The following is a 16,791-nucleotide window of genomic DNA, read 5'->3' as shown; positions in this document are numbered from 1 at the left end:
CTGGGGGAAAAAAAAAGCTTTAATATCCTTCCTGCCTCCAAGAGCCCGGCCGTGCAGGCGCGTTGAAGCGCCATCCTCGAGGGCAACCGCTCTGCGATGTGTCCCCTCGCTGCAGCGTGAACTATTGTCTCCTCTGTTTGTGTCTCCTTGTTTTGCCTCTCAGAAGAAAGAAAAACTCGTGTGGCTTCCTGGACACTTTCAGATGGAATAAATACTGCCTGATATATTCCCATTTGTTTGTTTGGGTGGGAGTCGGCAGTGATGCTGTGATTGTTCTGTGGCCACGGAGTTTTGTCGTTTCCAGCTTCACAGCGCAGCCTGTGGAAGATCGGACCGAGGGTCAACATCGGGGACCATCACCCACTGACAGGGACGGCCGCATTGTTTGACTCTCGAGTTTATTTACATGACACAATGACGAGACTCGCAAATGCATGGATGCATGTTTTTCTCTGTATTGTTTCGAATGTTTACACAGACACAAAGCAATTTTTGTCATGGATTCAGCCGCGTGGCTGTTTGTATAAGTGGAGATAATGTTGTTTGTCCTAATGAAAGAATACAGGGTGAGTTTGAATGCGCGCACCAGCCTGAATCATCTCTCCCAGGGATTCGGACCTCTGAGGTCAGTGTGTGTCCGGCAAGCAAAAGAAGTTCTCTGCAGTGCAACACAAGTTGAATACACACGCTGCTCGCCACCTTCTAACACAAGAGACAAAGTATAAAACGGACAAATTATCAACAAAAGGGGGCATCAAGTTCAGACTCAACGGTTACTCAGCATATTTGTTTTAAACAGTACGACTGAATATCTGTATTCACCACTGAATATCTGGGTCCAGTGGTGCTGCACACCTGTGCAGGATGAAAACACCTGTTAAGTCTTAACGTCCTGCCACGTTAACACTTTTTGGATCTGCTGGTAGTGGTGTGAAAGCCTGTGGCAACGAGTTGAGCGTTCACATCATCTGAGCGACTGAAGACGTTTGTGAAATTACAGATTTACAGACAACACACACTGAATGACCGAACAAGTCGAATGTCCTTAGTTTGCCAAGTGCACCGCTGTCCCAAAAACAACAACATTTTGTTGGGTTAGGGTCATGGGTCACTCTGTGATGACATCACAAACGATGATTGGCTAACGCAGTCGTTGTTCCAAGAACCTCAAAGAAATTGGTGGTCTCAGGACAACAGCCACTCGGCAAAATCAGGACTGAGAAATCTGTGTTTGGCTTGACTTTGAAGAACCAAGCTCGGGTCTCTTGGACGTCAGCGAGATAATAAGTTAACACAGTTTATCCAACAGACATATCTGTGAGCCCGACACTTCCCCATCATACTGTTGCCTTTCTGTCTTTTTCAATGTGTATTTGCCATAGAAACTGAGAGACTGCCAACTGTACAGCTTAATAGAACACTTCATTTTTTTTAAGCTTCTGTCGTGTCGTCTCTTCTCGAGTGAACCGCTTTGACTCAGAGATCGCAGGAAGAAAAAAAAAGTCAACTGTAACGGCGCTGGCTTTGATTCGACTTTATTTGTGACCTTAAATAGTATATACAGGAAATAACTGAGTGAGCAGATGATAAAATGATCCCTTCAGGATGTGACGATTGTGAGCCGGTAATGATTGATCATTTCCTTTTTGACAGTGATGGATGTTCACACACACACACACACACACACACACACACACACACACACACACACATTTCCACACTCCTCAGACGACAGGTTAAAAAGGACTTTGATAACTAGGGGGAGGCTTCAGGGAGCGCGGAGGTGGCTGGCGCAGCCCGGTGGACGACTCCAGACGGGTTCGTCAGCTGGGATGTGATAAATCTGGACAGCGTCGGTATTAACAGGGTTTTAAATCATTGTGGATTCAGCTCCTTGGGCTAGACTGAATTGACTGAAGCTTGTGCTTCGGAGTTCATTACAATAAAATACTGCTACTAAAGACTCCACAGAGAGTGGAAGAGTAAAGGGAATTTATATAATTTCTTAAAGATGCTGAGACCAGCTTTCTTATAGTAGACTTCATGCTTCAATCGTTTTTATTTTGTTCTCATACACTTCAGGTTATTAAACAGTTTTCTTCTGCAGTGTTTCTGTTGGGGTTGAAACACACTTTTAAATAAGAATATAACATGAAACCAGCAGTGGTGCGACATGACAGTAAATGCCATGTGTTCATGGACGAGATGAACTCCATCAGCTTGACTAATGGATTGATCACGTTCGCTTGATAATTAATAAGAAGAGCATGTCACAACCTCTTGGGCAAAAAGAAAATCGAGGTCTTAGAACATGAAGAAATATCAAGATTAATGACTGATATTCAAAGTTGGTTAAAATTTGTGCCGACCAGCTGGATCCGTATCACAATGAGCCATGATCATATGGTGAGAGTCTTACCTCCCGCCTTGATCAGTTTTATCTGAGGGAAACTCTGCTTAACGCCAACGATGGATCAGAGAACCAGGAGGCAGCAGACAGCACACGTCTGTGGCTTTGCCATACATTCGTTAAGAGATGAGCTACGATTCATCGCATCGCAAAACTGCCAGTGAATGTTGTTTTCATCGTGTAGCGATGCAGAGAAACCAAGAGACTTGGTATTTAATCACAGACAGCATCTGATGTGTGAGCCGACTTACACAGACGGATGTCTAACGCTCCGCGAGAACATTAAAAATCTGTGCTGGGTTCAGTTTGCCTAGTGAGGACTGACATTGACATTTGTCATTGAACAGACAAAGTGTGTACAATAGTTTCATTTCCACTCTACGAGTAACATGGAGGAGGCAGTGCAGATACAGTAGACGGCACAGAACAGAGTATAACTGTACAGGATGAGGTCTCAATGTCATCTCATAGTTATGTTGTTTCCACTTTGTGATTATGAACAGTAATTTATTCAACAGTATGTGATAAGTTACACTGTTACATAACAGTCCATTGAGGCTCAGGTAGTCACACAAAAAGTCACAAGAAGTCCCAAAATACAGAAATCATAGTGTTGCCTCGTCTTTGGGTTTAATACCAGTGTGTTTTTTTCTTTCATTTCCAGTGGCAACCGTCTATTCAGTATCTCAACAGTGAGATCAGAGTTGCAGTCTCAATGTTCAGTCCGCCTCTTTGTCACCCCTCCGAGCCGTCACGTTGAACGATTTAACAAGTGTCCTCTGGGAGACTTCTGTCCACCAGTGTACAGTTCAGTCACAGCCCCTGATGCTCGGTGGATACTTTGGCCTTCGACGACGATACAGTGCTCCGACGAGAATCTCTGAGCTCCGCGGTCCAGTTCCGTGTGCAGAATGACCGAATGCCCCAACATTTGGTCAATTGCCCCGCTGGGCAAGTTCCCTGATTAAGTGACGTCAACTGAACCACCAACATCCTCTGTGTCTCAGTCAGATCCTTCTCCTAGCTTCTGTGACCAACGCGACACAGTCAGTTCATTTTAAAGGAGAGTTTCAGGCTTGTGCATTTGTCCAAACATAACCTGCCTGGAGTCGCCACTAGTTGCATGAGCACAGGTTTCTGTCAAGACACAGTCGACACATATCACGCCGTCAGACAGTGAGTTCTTGTTCAAAATTTGGTTTAGTGCAGATCAAAGAAATGTGACAAGTTTTCATCAGTGGAGGGGCTGGTGGGCAGATTCATTTTTTTTGTAACCTTTGGACAAAGCCAGTTTAGCTTATGCTCAGATTTGTTAACCTGCTGCTGGCTACCTTCCAATATTTCGCGGACTGGTGGTATCCATCTTCTTCCATCGTGCATCTCAAGCAAGAAAGTGAAAAAGTAAATTTACCAAATCTGTGCTATTTGTGCTTGAAAAGAAGAACCCCAGTCTCCTAAACATGACATATCTATACAGATCCTTGTCTGTTAATGTAGAATAAGACACAACCTGATTATCTACATTGAACCAAAACCACCATCTTTCACTAACCACGTGCAGCTGTTGCCTGAACCACTGAGGGTCAACTCAGAATGTGAACCTGGTCTCTGGAGAGAGTTGTGAGGTTTGCACACCCACCATCCAACCCATCCGTTTCCTGTTGCCTCTGCAGCTTTTCATAAAAGCTCCTCATTTGTTTTAGAATATGTAATATGTTGCCCCTGAACATACAATCCAGCCAAAATTTTGCTGTAGCAATTTAGTCACATGTAAATGTCATTTACTGTAACCAAAAAAAAACTGTAACCAGGGACTACTCTCCTCGTCTCGGCAGTACATGTGGGTGGTTTGTAGAGCCACTTAAGAAACATTTGACAAACAGACACAATCCCCCAAACCCCCCGTGCACCTCCTTTGTTGTGCTGTTTTCAGTAAAAAGAGGATGGGAGCGTGAATTCAGTCCATCTTCATCCTCCTCCACCATCCTACCCTCCTCCTAGGCCATGTTATCACTCCTCTTGCTGCACCAGACCACCAGGGCGATCATGGCCATCGTGAGGAACACGGGGACGAGGATGAGGATGGTGAGCGTGTCCTCCGGCGGGTCCACCCATACCACCCGCTCCATGGTGCAGTTGGTGAAAAAGTGCTTGTGTATGTGGATGATGTAGCTCTCCACCAGCGGGTTGGGCCAGTAGCAGTGGACGTCGTGGGACTTTGTCTCTGTGCAGAGGGTGAAGTGGTGGTACTCACTAGGGAGGAAGGTGGGAAGAAGAGGGAGAAAGGATTAGAGCAGAATCACCGCTTGACTACCGTTGAGATTAAGCTATGAAAGAAGTGAAAGGCATATCACAGTGAAAGGTGGACAGCGTCCCACCTCAACATGACCTCACTTATTCTACACCTGGTTCTATAAAGGGCCCACCACTTAAAAACCCCCGCTATGGATTAACTAGTATTCAGAGCATTGACAGATCGGTACGTAATCCATCACTGCGGCTGGGGATATACTGCCTTTAACTCCTTTTCTATCCACTATGCTCCTCGGCTTCACGCAGGCAGCCAGCCTTTGTGGAGCTTTCCAGGCTTAGAGCTCTGCTTTGATGAATCCATTCTGCCGGCCCCAATTCCATCCTGAATTATCTGTCCTCCAGGTCCAGCCTCTTTTCTCACGACACCCAGGAGCTGTCGGTACCTTCGGCACCTTCACTTATTCTGCCACACTTATACTTTCTGCCCACACTGACTCCAAATCTAAAGATGAATAATCTTCAGGGGCTCCAGACTGTGACTCTACAATGGAGGCAGAGCTGTAAATGCACTGTAGTGCTGTCATTTTCAAACCACTGCACCTGTAGAATAAGTTGTTCCTTTCTTTTCACGGCTCAGGTTCCATCATCTAAGACCTTGTTCAGGTCTTAACAAATATTTTTTTTTCCATCACTTCATACATTCTGATATTTCTGACTACAGATGGAAAATAAATTTAACAGTCACAGGAGTGGTATCAATCTTCTCGTCTGACTCGCTGCAGGAAAGAGAGTAAATGTATTACCAATGAAGATGCCTTTAACAGGCAATCTGCACATTTGACTGTAGCTGTGTCCCAATTCAGGGTCACATTTCAAAGCCTCCTTGAAACTTGGCTGACCAATGTGTCCTTCTATCCCAGAGCAACAGAGGATCAAGGGGGAAGATTCTTCCCGGCCCAACCTGTCCCAGGATTCATTGCACACCAGTGACAAACTTTCTAGTACCGTGGGCAACTGCATCTTTGTTGCTATAGGCGACAGCAGTAAGGGCAGAACACGCTGGTGAAGCTATAGGAAATCCGCTTTAGAGCAGACCATCTCATTTCAGCTTGTCCTTCTTTCATCCTTCATTCTTGGAAGAAGGCAGCCCCTGAATTGGGATACAGCTACTGTGCGTGTTAGCGTGTGCACTGTGCAGTCACATTAGGGGGACTTGTCTTCCTTATGGAGACAAAAAGAGAGTCCCCATAATGTCATGTCCTCTTAAGTTGTTGTCGATGTTGTGCCTCTAGTTCATAACGGCACTAATATAAAACAGACCTTATCAGGAACAAGAGGCCCTTATGACATCCAGTAATATACAGGCTGACCCTCTGTACAGAAAACACAAGATGGTTGCCAAATGTCACCAGTGTTCTTAAAGGCCCTTAGTGAAATAAACCCTGCTGTCTCAAAATGGGACCAAATGCCAGTGATGAGAAAAGTGTAATAGCAGGAGCTTGTGTTAGAGTGAAAACTAAACAACAATGCAACTATTCCCATTAATGTAGTAAGATTAAATGATTTATCTTGATATAGGATATCAAATTTGATGGCTCTTAATAGTTTGTTCTATTGGGAAAAAAAATGTGTTTAACCATGTTGAATGTGTTTTATGGTGAGGGCGATAGTGGAGAACGTAAGGGGGGAAAAACACAGCTCAGTGTCAGGCTTGGTGGGGATTCTGGAGCATAGAGAAATTGAACTGAATGAGAAATTTAAAAAGCATCGGCACACTGAAATCTCTGCAAATATCTTTGTCTGCATATCTTTGATATTTGCACTAATGTCTCTGTTATTTGCACAGATTGGAGTGTTGACGCAGAGGGAGAAATGAAAAAGGATGTATGTATGTATGAGAGCTTTAAGGCAGAGGAGATGAGATGCAGCCTGCAGGGCAGAGGGAACGACACACTTCCGAAGTTATTACCCAGATGTTGCAGGTTTTTCAAACTGTCATCCACACATAATAAACCTCGGGGGGGGGGGTCAAAATAGCTGGACCAGTTTCACAATGGATGTGTTACACACTACTCACACACATTGTGGGTGCAGATACTGAAGCCGCTGATCACCAGTGGGCCAGTGTTCAGCATCTGAACTGTGTAATGCATATATTAAAAAAGTAATGTTTGCCCCTGCATGTTATTTCATACATTCCCCTGAGACATCAGAGGTCTGCAGCTCCGAGAGGCAACACAACCCATGATGTGTGTGTAATGGTGGGAAACTTCAGCATGTTCATTTTTCTAAAGATGGTGCGACTGTTTGCCTGCAGTTGTGGTCATGTGATGCACCTCCAGACACAATTTTAAATGAGGACGGGTCAAATGTTGACATCAACTCCTGTGTAAGTATCCGTCTGAGCCGTGAGCATATTACACACCCACAGACCCACACATGAACACACAACAGTAAACACATTCAATCCTGCTTCAATGCATTGGCAGTTCTTTGTTTCCTCGACCTCCGAGACCATTCTGCTAACTAGTAAATCAGATTTTCTTACATGAGCAAGAGCAAGAAGATTAAAGAATATTTCAACATTTTCAGAGATACATAGTTTGGATTTCTTTCTAAGACTAAGATGGAAAAGCAATAATTTAAAAAAAATCTACATTTGTCTCATGCTCCCAGCAATGAAATGCTTCCAGCACACAACCCCACACTATTATTTTTACTCTTGGCTTATTGAACAAATTAAACAAACCAGACAAGAGTAATGAGCTTCAGAGGAGCTCGTAGGTTTTCTTTTCATTACCTCTGGACAGAGTCAGGTAGCTTGCAGGTTCCCCCATTTCCCTCCTTTTTAAGCTAAGCTAAGCTAAGAGGCTGCAGCACAAGTCCAAATCTTGGTGCACCAGTTGTATGGTTCAAAGGGGTTGTACTCTGTCTCATAATTAGTCATGGGTGTGTTTGGGCTACAGGAAACAAATCAAACTGCCATCCTCCATTCCATTTAAAAGCCAGCTGGACCTGAGGGGGGATTTACCAGGTTGTAAGTGAGAAAACATTTTCCACATCATGAGGCCATCTGTGTGTATAACAAGCCACGTTTGTGCACCTACTTATTCAGCTGCATATTACCAGCTTCATTGTGAGCCCTTAAAATAACAGCGACATACTGCGCCACTGACTTTGGACCAGGTTATTGTTGGTCAGTCTCTTTCCACAGCCTCTTTGTTCGTGACTGTGTTTACAGAACAGGATATAAGTCATGCACTGAAATGAAGATTAGCCAAAGCCATGACTCGAAATCTTCCAGTGTTGTCAGAGTGAACACAGGGTGAACTTTACAGGTGGCACATCAGAGTATAAAAGTCAGTGGAACTATCTATTGCCTAACTAGATTAAACGTGACTTTGGGGCTTTTATCAACCTGCTTCACAAACGTTGTGTGCAGCACATAATCCACTTAGAATAAAGCTTACTCATCTAAATGCTCAATTATTTGCCTCTCGTGGCAGCAGGAAGAGGTCTAATGACTTCAAAGCAGCATCTGGTCCACACTGGGACTGACCATAATTCATTACAGTTGTATATTATAGTATTATTGCAGATAGACTATAGCGCCATCACTGCTCCCCTGTTTCTGAGTGCAGAGCAGTAAGGCAGAAAATGAATATGTAATTAGAGGAGGAAGACTGGAGTGTGTAAACACACACACTGTACAGACACAGACTGTGAGTGGTCTGTATTCTCCTCTCTTTGTGCTCCAAGCTCATTTCAAACAGTCACAGTCGTGGTGGCAACCAGAGAGATGTCTCTGCAGGGGTCACGGCAGGATGCACTCAGTGTCTCTTCCAGGGTCGTATCAATGAATCACCACACACAGAACAAAGTTCCAAGAGAAGCAAGTCCTACTGTGTCTCCCAGTAACTGTTGTCGATGAAAACCGTCTCTGCTTATTCATCATGTGACATGTAAGACAAGACAAGAGCAGACATTCAGGCCAGCTTTCAAAGCGTAGCTCTATCTGAAGGTCAGTAGAAGTCGTTTTTATGCAGGCCTGAATAAATTATTTATTTTATACTGTGAAAAGAGAGTGATAGCCCATGAAAGACCCCTTATTTCGCAAATTATTAATTCCTACTCATGTTTTTTTAATTGTTAAACCTGAGGGTGATTGTGTGAGTGCATCACTATTTGCGGGATCTGTGGGAAATGCGAACACCAGCCACGTTTTGACCAAAAGGACTTGGAACTTTTAGTCCCTCCTATTTCAAGGAACTAAAGGGAAACTGCAGACCACCGTGCCCTTGTGTTTCTACCACAGTCTGAGGACCAGGGGAGATTGGACACATTAGCCTGCTAACATGAACAACTGAAGGTTTGAACTATGAATGTAGCTGAATGTAGCTGTACATACATTTTGTTGATTGTAGTGAAACAAGATAAACAATGTTTATTCTTTAGGGATTCATTAAAGTTTGCAGTCGCTGAAAAAAAACAAAACAGCATGATTGTGGATATGTATTCAAATGAAACGTATGTTGTTGTAAAGCAGCATGGACCTCCAGCAGACAAAAAAAAAACAAGCAAGTGCATGACCAATGAATGAAGCAGGTGGTTCTTCTTCCCAGAATTGTTGAATTTTTCCAGGAGGTCTGTGACTCAGATGGTTATTTTAATGGTGATTTTAATCTCCCATGTGAATGTTATTGTGCAAGAAAACCTCTGTGTGGCTGTGCAGTCAAATGAAGAAAAAAGAAAAAGAGATGTGGCGTGTGAGGCCAAAGGTGGGAGGAAGGAATGAGGTGAAAAGCTGGATAGAGATAGATACAGACGGGTGGTCAGGGCCCAGATGCTTCTTGGAAGCAGCTACACCCAGCCGTTCTCCAGGCCACAGTCATTCGCCCGTCTGCAGGGGGCTGACAGGGATTACAGTTTTCTCTCGACCTAGAGTGACAACCCCTTCAACTAAAACTACAAATGTAGATCTTATAATCTTACCTTATAATGTGGATGACCTTTCAATGTCCACACGTCTCTTATCTTTCCACTACTTGCGTTACATAAAATGACAGATTTGCTGTGCGGTAACTGGTAAAAGCAGCTTCCACAGTAGATCCCTGATCAGTTTGCACTTCCATCGCTGTCAAATTATAGCTGCACTGGGCAACTAATGTAAGGGGATGGTTTAATTTTACCCCAAAGATTTGCCAGACATTAAAACCATATCTAGACACATACAAAACACATTTTAATACCAGGTTGTAAATTCAGTCTCCGAGGAGAGGGGGGGAAAAAAGACACCTGTTATCTCTCGATATGTTAACATCAGATCCGGGTGTCTTCTTCAGTATCAGCGGCGCACCAGGTGTTTGTTGTCTGTATATGCACTGATCTGCGAGCAGTCACTTTTGCTTTCTGCAGTACTTTTCAAATGTGTAAATAAAAAAGTAATTTCCTTATTCACACCTGTCCTGTTCCTGCTGTGACACGTCAAAATGTCTGCTGCTGTGTACTGCGTAGGATTATTCACAACACCTTTACACAATCTCATCGAAACACAGATGCTGTGAGCGATGGGCGTCCGTGCACGTTTGCTCATACCTGATGAAGTGTGTGAGGTTACACCAGTACTGTGGATCTATGTGCGCCATGTCCCGCTTGAAGTCCTCTCCACAGACCTCCACATCCCACTGAAGACGGGACTCGTTGCAGGCTTCCCTCGGCCGGGGCGGGGTGGGCTCCGTGCTGAGGCCGTCGGCGGCTGAGAGGACAGGGAGGGGAACGAGAGCATTTACAAGACATGCATATCCCAACTCCTGATAAAGAGTCAGGGTAGAGGCTGAAGCCCCACACGTTGTTGTTGTTGCGCTTTCCTGTCACTCAAATCCCTCACAGATTACATCACACTGAATGATTATGATGATGGATGAATGTGCTTACCCGACAGCCCTCTCGTCATCCAGACATTTACTGTAAAGAAAGAACAGATGACAGATAGAGAGGTTACATTCCAGTTGCAAATCTTTCACATTTGAAGGGGTATATCTTAGTCTGGCTTTGGGAGTTTTTCACCTTGAGCGGTACATTTCGCAAAATGTGTTTAAAGAACTAATCGAGGCTGGTGGTAGGCAGCACATCAATACTGAAGGTCACAATATAATCAATAGAATCCGTTGTTTTTCTGACATGAATGTGGTGGACACCACAATGAACAGCGTTTCAATTTGCTGTGCATCAACATTCTCTCTTTTGTTCAGTCTTTCAGTGAATCATCTGCAAAGCTGAAGGAGCCAAGAGGGGAAAAAAAACGACAGACTTAAGGGAAGGAAAAATAATACTAACCTGTATCCATCAAATCATGTTTAAATGCCCTCCTCTCCATGTTTTCTGATCATTTGACTCATTTCCACAGTGGCAGTAGGAGTAACCAGAGCTAAATGTGCTGCTGCACAGGAAGGTGTATCTCCCTTTGAAGGGCCACACTTACAAAGCAGTTTGAACGACACCCCACGGGACAAAGACAAGCAAGTTAAATATAGAGACTCTCCTGTTTTAGCACATGAGGATGTTTTGAGGTACAGCGGTGGTGAGATTATTTCACTTGGTGTGTTAGATGACTCTGGCCTGGTTTTATTTCAAAAAAACTGATTTTTTTAAAAAGGAAGGAAATGGCTTGATCTAAAGTAATAGTCAAACATTTTAAAAACGCTTGTTCATTTTCTTGCTGAGTCAAATGTTCACATTGATACCACGCTCACAAGTGCAGCGTGTGAAGCTTTCCGATGGGAGATGGATGACTGAACCTTTTTATCCATCATTTACTCATTTACTGACACAAAACAAACAAATCTGCTTTCGCCTCACGTCAAGCTAGTCCTCGTTCCCATCCAGACGTTTATGAATTGTTGTTTCTGATGTCAAACGTATAATTACATGTTTCCTTTATCGGGGTCCTTTGAAGATAGCCACCTGGTTTTTATGAAGACATTTTAAGAGAACAGACTAGACAAAGTCCGACCCTCCGGAGGGGTTGAAGGCAAGCCGCACAACGAAGACCTGAATAAAAAATCATTATGACTCCATTCTGGGAACCATGATAAAGTCTATAATTTAAAACTCGGGTCAAAATAGTTTCTAAAGGGCAAGAAAGAATTTCCTAATTAGGGAGAGTGCTCCTAAAGAAAAAGGTGTTTGGAGAAGTTTTCTTGTCAAAGTACGCTAAACACCAGAATGTGAAAGTGCTGAAACAATACTTAAAAGTTCTAACTAGATCAGGTTGAATTTAAAGTTACTGTTGTATTTTACTTCCCCTCATTTGCAAGTAATAAGGTAGTGAGAGGAGAAATCAAGGGATTCCTGTCAGTGCCAGATCCCAACAAATGAAGCAAACCTTGGTAAAAGCTTTTCTCTCTGAGACTTTAAAAAAGAAAAGGACAAGTAGTTGTCTGAAAACAAATGGAGATCGGAAAGTGACAGTCACCCTCACATTTATTAGACCAGGTCAGGAGTCAGTGGAGGGCGCTGCCTGAGAATTCCTGAGGTCATGAGGTCACATGGTTAAATCCATTCGCTCTTCTTTTTCTGTATCGAAACCTCAGTCACCATATTAAATACACATTCTGCCCTCTCTTCAACAGGGAGCTGGAGAGTTGCGAAGGCAGAGAGACAGATAATCATTTCTCAAGATTTCTCATGTGCTCCGAGCAGTCAGCACAAGACAAATGTGTCCTTTGTGTCAGATAATCAATGCGTCAAATCAAATATTATGACACATTTTCACATCACAAGAATTACACCCCCCGACTTCAAAACTTGGCTTTCAGCCGTCTGGTTCCCACAGGTCTCCTCTTGCATTTCATATCTCCTGACAATTAGCCACAAGCAGGCCAGTCAAAAAATAACATCTGCTGTGTCACATCCAACATAAATACATTAGCAACAGCAGGAATCAGTGAAATAAAATATCCCACACACTCTCCTCTGATAACAAACCACTTACTGTACGATAGCTCTGTCGCTGTGGTAACCCCCAACATCGTAAAGATTATGTCAGGATGGTTTACCGGTGATTACATATGGGTGCAGAAGCGGCTTGTGTTTATTTCTGTTTATGATCAAATCCTCTAAATCATTCAGGGTTTCATACATGACATGGTGGAAAAGTCGCTGAATTAGAACAGAAAACCAGTGTGGTTGTAGGTTAAACTGATTTGACCTCTTTAAACATGTTGATGTCAAAAATGAATGACATATACTTGAACATGACTAGATTACCAAACCATTAACAAATCAAAACACTGTAAATCTGATGGGCTGGCTAATTAAGTACTGGTTTTGAAACATATACTGTATATGGTGTCCATCAGACAAGGCCTTCCAAACAGGTTTGTACTGACCAGAAGTGTAGACAGAATGAAATCAAAGTGTGTTCAAGGCAAAAGCAGCTTTTTACAGGATGAATTGACCCATTTGTTTCTGAATCAACTCAGTGTCTCTGTATTCTGCTTCATCTGACACAAACTCAACAAACACTGTTCCTCTTATTGTTAGACTAGACACTTGGTACCGACCGCTTGTCATCTGCGTTATTAATAAACACAAGCAGGATGGAGGATGTGATGAAAATAACCTGGAACAACAATCTAGCAGCGGGATTCCCTTCAGTGTGAGCTCCGCACAACAGCAGGGGGCGGTTGAAACTTAATCCACTCCATCAACTCTGTGAACTCGGGGGACACCAGAGTCTGCAGTGACCAGAGAGTCTATGTGACAGATTTGGTGGCGTTTTAGTGATTGGTGCCAAAGTAGGAATTACAGCTGCTTGGTGAATCTCACATCCTGGAGCGTGTCAAATCGATATTCCTCTCTGGATTTAGATAGCAGATAGTGAAGATAGCATTTCCACATCCAGCAGTTACAGATCAACATGATGATTCTTGTGGAAGGGCGTGTGTGTTTCCGCCTGATCGATCTGAGGCAAGTAGTCCCTCTCTTTTAGCTCCATCTTGAGTCTCCACCACCTCCTGAGGGTAATATCTGGCTCTTAGCTTAAATTTTACACACTTCCTATATAAACCTATTTACAATCCCTTTATGTGGTCTATAGCAGGGTAGAGTTATTCCTCACCCTTCTGCTACTATAGCTGTTACCAAGCCTCCGCAGAAGATAAATAGCAGCAATGCAATTCATCTGTAGCTGCCTCCTCTATCACAGATACTTAAAGGCTGAGAGCTGCAGAATTTAGCAATTTCTTTTCAATTTACTGAAGCCACGAGTGCCCATGGTTCCGACTCCGAGTGAAAGCTGGTTTTAAATTAATGAGCTGAAACATAGGTGGGTGACGGTCTATGTTCTTCACGTCTTGAAAACATGTATATTACGAATTTGAAAAGATTTCATTTACAGATTCTCATTAAAAACACAAAACTATGATTACTGCAGACAACAGAGTCATTAACCCCATTCATTAGTCACACATGAGCAGGTGGTTTCAACCTATTGTCATCCCATTTATCAGGCTGTCTTCACTCGGGTCCAGAGGCCACCTGCGGCTGGTCACTCAGCAGAGCAGACTCTGTTATGCTAATGAGTCCTTCCCTGGCCACACAGCTCTTCGAGATATAACCAGGTCAATTATGATTTTAAAAAAAGAGAAACTGATTGCATGTCACACATCAAAGTGAGAGCAAAGCATCATGCTTGCTAATTATCATTTTAATAGCTCATTCAATGAGCTCTTCCCTGGCATAAAACTGCATAGCTGTTGTCTGATCAATTGCATTGAAACTTCTATTTATAGAGCAATGATGCACTCCTGAAACGACAGAGCTTAACAACACAGATGTAATTAAACTGGAATAGATGCGTCTTATTCTGCTCCTTAATGTTTAAAGAGGGTATTATCTCTACTGCAGGCTTTTCACTAGATTCTCTGCATGTAAATTTAAAATTAGAAAGATGTAGACCGGCTGCAGTTATTAGCTTCCTTATGAAAGCCACAAAAAAACTGATTCCATTTGAGCAATAATCAGTAAATACTTCAATAAAGGGCAAACTTTGAACCAACACCTTCTACTTTCAACTACAAACTGTCAAGTCAGATGAAGTGTAGCCATGCATCTACATTAAAACGACATCAAGCCTGTGAATTATGCAGGCCACGCTCGGCTATTTTAAACAAGGAGAGTTGCATCAAGGAGGGTGTAGGTGTTCCACACTGGTTGACAGCGTGCCAGTCGAGAATAGGCTCAGTTGGCATGAACACTGCCGCGCTGTCATCTACAGGACACTTAATTTGGCGAGATACATAAAGATGAGAGGAAACGGAAGATGAGAGAAAGTAGATGAAGTGCCAGCGCTGTCCAAACAGTTAAAGCCCAGGCAGCATTGGAAGGTCGCCCTTACATCCTCATGAGGACGGGGAGGTTAGAGACTTACAGTGAGCAGCAGGGGTGGCTTAGCAATAATGATCAGATTAAATTATTCACACTAAGGATTTGGGATTTGGACGCACTGCAAATTGAACTATGGATTTTATGACACCACAAAATGTTTTGAAAGACAGAATGATTCATCTCAGAGGATATGGGGGAGGTCTTGTCTGACTCGTTCTGTGCCCACAGCAACAATGTGTCTTTCAAAATCTAATCTCAGAAATGAAACAGGGAAATAATGTCCTTATTTGTCTTTCTCCCTTGGATTAATCCCTGTGAAACTGTGCAAATATTCACAATCCGCAGGAGGATGACTCCTGTGGACTCTAATGATCCTCTGACTTTTCTCAATCATGAAGACAAAGTTTTCCCTGCAAAACTAATCAGACATATTATATATGTTTGTGGGACGTTTAATGGCCTTAGCACAGAACCCTGGGGCATGCCCTTAGGATGAAGGAAAAGGAAGACCCAGCACAGTGGGATGTTCTCAAGTCTGTTTACAGATTGCTTTAGTAAATTTACACTGCAGAGTGTGATAACTAAGGTGAAACGTTCCACTGTTATAAAAGCCTAAGACAAATTTGTGAGAAAAGAGACAGTCCAGTGCCTCTGAAATGTCATTCTCCAATAAGGGCAGCAGCTGTAGAAGACCACTTCAGTGTTTATGAAAAATCAAAGAACACGTAGGGTGAATGAAACAAAATCTCTGCATGTCTGAATACATTTCAAGTAAAAACACTCAGTGTTCTTGACCTTCCTCCCTGCTCTTTCAAGCTACTCTGGAGATCATTGTATTGTACGCCTTCCCCTGTGTTCACCATCGGCAGAAAAAAAACTGAAGCAGGCTGCATTAGTGAGAAGGAAAGGTTGGTTTGTTTGCTTTTTAGAAATGACACCGAGGCAGGCCAGAAGAAAGCAGGAGCGGAGCAGAAAGGAGGTCTTATTTTAGAATAGAGGTAAAAAAAAATTTTTTTAAAAAAGAAGAAATGAGACGTCTATGAAGCACAGAAAGGCAGATTTTTGGAGAAATCATAATCATATACACAATTTTGACAATAAATCAACAAGCTGTAGGGAGCTGCAATAAAAAAAAATTTAGGCAACAAAAGAAAAACATCTAATGTAAACTGAAAAATAAGGTCTAATTTCTTCACAATACCAAAGCTACATATCCAAATGATTGTAGCTTTGGATGTAATCATTTGGATATGATTGTATCCAAAGGAAGATGAGTTTGTCCATTCAAACTCATCTTTCAAATTGAGTTTGAATGGACATTAAACCCAAGACTGTTGAAGGCAGAAGCTACAGCTCAAATTTAGATCTAGATTGACCTTCCAGCTGTAATAACTCTGTGACCTACTGTCCACCTTCCCTGTTATAAGCAGAGCTGTGAGTGACAGGAAAATGAAGGACCTTGTTGCAGAGGCAAACATAAGTGGTTGTCCTCATCTGCCAAAAGAACACGGAGAGGCTGTCGTTTTAGAAACAGTGAGCTTTCAAGTAGCGTCACAAATTTACAAAGTCATATTAATTAATAAGATCTCTGTAGGTCTGAGGTGAGAGAAGACAGGAGGAAATTTATGTTATCTAATAGTTCAACAGCAAAATATTATATTGACTCAAGTATTAAATACAATACCAAGGTATTTATACCAGACATAGTACTTATGTTCCCTGCAGTTACTCATTTAGCT

The 16,791-nt window shown here is 42.8% G+C and overlaps 1 protein-coding gene across 2 annotated transcripts in view; it reads right to left on the bottom strand.

Annotated features, from left to right (window-relative positions):
• Nucleotides 1-1,519: 1,519 nt before the first annotated feature.
• The window catches only part of LOC118291001 (receptor activity-modifying protein 3-like), a 41,714-nt gene continuing 26,442 nt past the window's right edge, over nt 1,520-16,791 (bottom strand). For both annotated transcript variants that reach the window (XM_035618845.2, XM_035618844.2), the window contains 3 exons: nt 10,598-10,627; nt 10,259-10,418; nt 1,520-4,663 (listed from right to left, as the gene is read on the bottom strand). In XM_035618845.2, the coding sequence (XP_035474738.1) occupies nt 4,408-4,663; nt 10,259-10,418; nt 10,598-10,627 (446 nt within the window). In that variant the 3' untranslated portion in view covers nt 1,520-4,407. The remainder of the gene's footprint in view (nt 4,664-10,258; nt 10,419-10,597; nt 10,628-16,791) is intronic.

This window comes from Scophthalmus maximus, chromosome 21, assembly GCF_022379125.1.
Source record: "Scophthalmus maximus strain ysfricsl-2021 chromosome 21, ASM2237912v1, whole genome shotgun sequence".
In the NCBI taxonomy this organism is placed as follows: Eukaryota; Metazoa; Chordata; class Actinopteri; order Pleuronectiformes; family Scophthalmidae; genus Scophthalmus; species Scophthalmus maximus.
Note: the sequence above shows the minus strand (reverse complement) of the source record. Positions and strands in the feature narration are given on the sequence as shown.